The 5541-nt window shown below is 45.6% G+C and overlaps 1 protein-coding gene across 1 annotated transcript in view; it reads right to left on the bottom strand.

Annotated features, from left to right (window-relative positions):
* Positions 1-279: 279 nt before the first annotated feature.
* The window catches only part of OVOL2 (ovo like zinc finger 2), a 33700-nt gene continuing 28438 nt past the window's right edge, over positions 280-5541 (bottom strand). Inside the window, exon 4 of the mRNA XM_047771627.1 lies at positions 280-967. Coding sequence (XP_047627583.1) covers positions 645-967 — 323 coding nt within the window. The 3' untranslated portion in view covers positions 280-644. The remainder of the gene's footprint in view (positions 968-5541) is intronic.

The following is a 5541-nucleotide window of genomic DNA, read 5'->3' as shown; positions in this document are numbered from 1 at the left end:
AGCCACGTGTGGGGCTATCTTGTCACCAGCCGTCTGTTTACCTTCACCCAATCTTCACCCAAAGCTCAAGATCTGCCTCTTCAAACCCACCCACTAGTACAAAATATCAACCCACAGATAACCTGAAGTCGAAGGTCCCATGATGAGCCCTAAACAGAGCTACAGGCCAGCGCTCTCCTATTTCATTCTGATCAGGAGAATTTCACCAGGACATTCCATTTATTAAAATAATTCCTGTAATCTCTTTCAGAATAATATAATTCATTTTCCTTGCCGGAGTAGCATTTCAAGTGAAAGTACTTTTATTTTAAGTCACCACATCAATCTCTCCAAGGGGTGTCTCTCTAAGAACACTCTTGCCTCCATGTGTGAAAATCCTTAAAAAAAAAAAAATCCTGCACCATGATCACAGCCACATCCACAAACCGTCATTCATGTGACCATGTTCCCTAGGACCCCAGGGGTCGGGGGGAGCCTGATGCCACTGTTAGAATTGACAGCCTTGGATCGGAGCCCCAGCTGAGGCCCCCAAAGCACAGAGAGATGAACAAAACACTTGTACTTGGAAAGGGCCCATGGGCCAGAGACCCTCAAGACCAGAAATCCGTGTACACATGGCAGCGTTGGCATCCCCCTTCCTCTTCTCATTTCTCCTCCTCCTCCTCCTCCTCACTCAGTTTGGCGTTCTCCTGGAGCGTGGACGTCAGCTTGTTTTGCAAGAGGGCTGCCAGTTTTTTGGATGTCTTTTTGAGGAAGGCGCTGCCTGGGTGGGCACCGTTCACGTGCAGGTACAGGTCCTCCTGCGTGGGGCCGGTATAGCCGCAGTCCTCACAGACGTACAGCTTGTCCCGGCGCTGCTTGTAGGCGTACTGCTGCTGCACGCCATGGATCTTCTTCAGGTGGGACTCCAACGAGCAGCGCTGGGTGAAGGCCTTGTGGCAGATGTCACATTTGTAGGGGCGAATGCCTGCAAGGGCAAGGGGCAGACACAGCACTGGTTGGTCTTGGCCAAGCCAGAGCCTCCCACCCATGAAGCCATCAAAAGTCATCATGAACAACCCAATGGCCAGAAAGCAAACAGACCAATTCAAAAATGGGCAGAAGAGAAAAAAGAACAAAATTTGCAGCAACCTGGATGGAACTAGAGACTCTCATACTAAGTGAAGTAAGTCAGAAAGAGAAAGGCAATACCATATGATGTCACTTATAGCTGGAATCTAGTACATGGCACAAATGAACCTTTCCACAGAAAAGAAACTCATGGACTTGGAGAATAGACTTGTGGTTGCCAAGGGGGAGGGGGAGGGAGTGGGATGGACTGGGAGCCTGGGGTTAATAGATGCAAACTATTGCATTTGGAGTGGATAAGCAATGAGATCCTGCTGCACAGCACAGGGAACTACATCTAGTCACTTGTGATGGAGCATGATGGAGGATAAAGTGAGAAAAAGAATGTGTGTATATACATATGTGTGTATGACTGGGTCACTTTGCTGTACAGTAGAAAATTGACAGAACACTGTAAACCAACCATAATATAAAAAATAAAAATCGTTCAAAAATAAGTAGGAGTTCCCGTTGTGGCTCAGCAGAAACGAATCTGACTAGCATCCATGAAAATACAGGTTCGATTCCTAGCCTAACTCAGTGGGCTAAGAATTTTTCATTGCCACGAGCTGTGGTGTAGGTGGCAGATTTGGCTCAGATGTGGCATTGCTGTGGCTGTGGTGTAGGCCAGTGGCTACAGCTCCAATTCGACCCCTAGCCTGGGAACCCCCATATGCCATGAGTGCAGCCCTAAAAAGCTAAAAAAAAAAAAAAAAAATGGACAGAGGAACTGAAAGGCATTTTTTTTCCCCAAAGAAGATGTACAAAAGGCTGAGAGATGCACTTCATCAGAAAAATGCAAATCATAACCATGCAGATATAAGAGATCACCTCACACCTGTCAGAAGGGTTATTATCTAAGACAAGAGACAAACAAACACGGCTGAGGATGTGGAGAAAAGGGGATCCTTGGACACTGTTGGTGGGAATTGGTGCAGCCGTGATGGAAACCAGTATGGAGGGTCCTCAAAAACTTAACAGTAGAACTTCCATATGATCCAGAAATCCCTGTCTGGATATTGCTCCAAAGGAAAAAAAACAGGATCTCAAAGAGAGATTTCCCCCTCCCCCACCCCCACCCCGGGTTCACTGCAGCACTATTCACAATAGCCAAGGCATACAAACAACCTACGTGTCCCTCAACAGATGAATGGATAAAAAAAGAGATGGTACATATCTACAATGGCTTATCATTCAGTTGGGAGAAAGGAGGAAATCCTGCCATTTGCAACAACATGGATGGACCTCGACGACATTATGTTCAGTGAGATAAGCCAGACGGAGAAAGACGAATGGTGTGTGGTATCGCTTACATGCAGAAAATTCAAATCCCCAGAAACAATAGAAAAATGGTTGCCAGGGACTGAGGGGTGGGGGGAAATACAGAGAAAAGAAGAATCACCATGACCAAGGATTCAACCTGAGGAAAATGATTAGGGCAGGAGATGAAACTGTCCACAAAGGTTCACAACATCCACAAGAGCAAACAATGAAAAGCAGAAGCAAAGACAGCAAAATACCACCACCTGGCTTCGGGGGGAGGCGTTTCAGGCTTCCCACTTGGGGGGCCTTCATGTCTTGGCCTTAGAGTGGGCAGAGGAAACCTCGTCATTATTTAAATTTGGGTTTTCCTGAGAAAGGAGCTATTTGGGAGGGTAACCCCAGGAAAAATGAGAGGCGACTCCCCACCTGCAGAGGAGGGAAGATGACAAAGAAGGGGTGGTTATCCCACTGTGGACAACCAGAGTCCAACCAACCAGGCCAGGTTGGGGGACAGTGGAGGACGCACACCTCTGAGTGACTCTCCCTTGGGATCGGGGGTCTTTGTCCACCTGCTCTGGCAGCATTGTGGACAGCAGCCCTGGGGTGCTACTCATTCTCTCACCCCAGCACTTGAGGCCTGCTGGGGGTGGGGGCAGAGCAGGGCCGCTGGTGTGGATGGATGTGCCCAGAAATGGCAGGGCCAGAACACTGATGGCATCAGCTAGAGCTAGGAAAGCATTTCCAACCTACATCTTGTGCTGGCTTTAAAACTGGACTACAAATGAACTTCTCTCATGGCAGGTGAAGGATCCGGTGTTGTTACTGCTATGCCTCTGATTACAGCTGTGGCGCAGGTTTGATCCTTGGCCTACGAACTTCCACATGTCATAGGTGCAGCCAAAAATAAATTTAGAAATAAAATAGGGAGTTCCCTTTGTGGCTCAACAGTTAATGAACCCAACTAGGATCCGTGAGGATGTGGGTTCCATCCCTGGCCTCACTTAGTGGGTTAAGAATCCTGTGTTGCTGTGAGCTGTAGTGGAGAGCACAGACAAGGCTTGAATCCCACGTTGCTGTGGCTGTGGTGTAGGTCAGCAGTTGTAGCTCCAATTCGACCCCTAGCCTGAAACTTCCATGTGCTGTGGGTGCAGCCCTAAAAAAGAAAAAAAAAGCAAAAATAAAAAAATAGGGAGTTCCCGTTATGGCACAGCAGAAACAAATCCGACTAGCATCCATGAGGATACATGTTTGATCCCTAGCCTTGCTCAGTGGGTCAGGGATCCAGCATTGCCCTGAGCTGAGGTGCAGGCCGGCAGCTGTAGCTCTGATTTGACCACTAGACTGGGAACTTCCAGATGCCGTGGGTGCAACCCTAAAAAGCAACAAATAAGTAAATAAATAAAAATACATTACAATAAAATAGGGCTACTGTCAGTGGGGCTTGCCTTCCAGACCAGGAAGACCACCACCAGCAGGAATCCCCAAAGCTTCAGGCACAAAATTCAAGACTCATCAATCAGGAGATATATATATATATATATATATATATATATACACATATATGTATTTTGTCTTTTTGCCTTTTCTAGGGCTGCTTCCTGTGGCATATGGAGGTTCCCAGGCTAGGGGTCTAATCAGAGCTATAGACGCCAGTCTACACCACAGCCACAGCAACACCAGATTGGAGCTGCGTCTGCGACCTACACCACAGCTCATGGCAATGCCGTATCCTTAACCCACTGAGCGAGGCCAGGGATCAAACCCACAAACACATGGTTCCTAGTTGGATTTGTTAACCACTGTGCCACGATGGGAACTCATATATATATATATATATATATATATATATATTTTTTTTTTTTTTTTTTTTTTTAATGGCCACACCAGTGGCATATGGAAGTTGCTGGACTAGGGGTCAAATCAGAGCTGCAGCTGCTGACCTATGCCACAGCACAGCTACACTTGATCCTTAACCCACTGAGGAAGGCCAAGGATCGAACTGATGTCCTTAAGACACAACAGTGGGACCTTAACCCATTGCACTACAGCAGGAACTCCAAGATAAATATTTTTAAAGTCAAAATATACAAAAAAAAAAAAATGCATGATGAAGAAGTAGTCAAAATTTTAAATAAGGACAGATTCCACCAGGCCTGCACTGAGTAATACTGGAGCTTAAGGTTACATGAGTCCCCATGTAGATGTTTTTATTTATTTATTTATTTTTAATTTAATTTAATTTTTAATTTATTTATCATTTATCTTTTTGCTTTTTTTTCTTAGGGCCTTTTTTTTAGGGCCATAGCCATGGCATATGGAGGTTCCCAGGCTAAGGGTTGAATCAGAGCTACAGCTGCCAGCCCACGACACAGCCACAGCAACATGGGATCCGAGCCACATCTGCAACCTACACCATAGCTCATGGCAATACTGGATTCCCGACCCACTGAGTGAGGCCGGGGATTGAACCCTAATCCTCATGGATACTAGTCAGGTTCTGAGCCACAAATCCTCATGTATACTGAGCCACAAAGGGAACTCCTGTTTTTATTTATTTTTTAAGGGTTGTTTTTTCCCCCAGAATGTTCAAGATGCTAAAAAAAAAAACAGTGAAAATTTGAAGAATAGGTATATTAAAATTCGCGTTTTAAATACTTTATACAGTAATGGGATTTATTTGGTTTTTGTCTGTTTTTGTTTTTATTTTTTTGCTTTTTAGGGCTGAACCCACAGCATGTAGAAGTTCCCAGGCTGGGGGTTGAATCAGAGTTACAGCCACTGGCCTGCACCACAGCCACAGCAACACGAGATCCAAGCCACATCAGCAAGCTACATCACAGCTCACAGCAATGCCAAATCCTTAACCCACTGATCGAGACCAAGGATCAAACCCATATCTTCACGGTTCCTAGTCGGGTTCGTTAATCACTGAGCCACGAAGGGAACTCCAGTAATGGGATTTATCATGATTTTACTATCCTGGCTTTAATGGAAGCAAACTATTAAAAGATATTCATTCAAAAGGAGTGAAACTGAGCTGTAAGCACCATTATGGAAAATCTCCAGGAATACTATTGAGACAATAGATTCTGAAAATATCTTTTTTTTGGCCATGCTCACAACATGCAGAAGTTCCCAGGCCAGGGATGAAACCCATGCCACAGCAGTGGC

This window comes from Phacochoerus africanus, chromosome 3 (assembly GCF_016906955.1).
Source record: "Phacochoerus africanus isolate WHEZ1 chromosome 3, ROS_Pafr_v1, whole genome shotgun sequence".
NCBI classification, from domain to species: Eukaryota; Metazoa; Chordata; class Mammalia; order Artiodactyla; family Suidae; genus Phacochoerus; species Phacochoerus africanus.
Note: the sequence above shows the minus strand (reverse complement) of the source record. Positions and strands in the feature narration are given on the sequence as shown.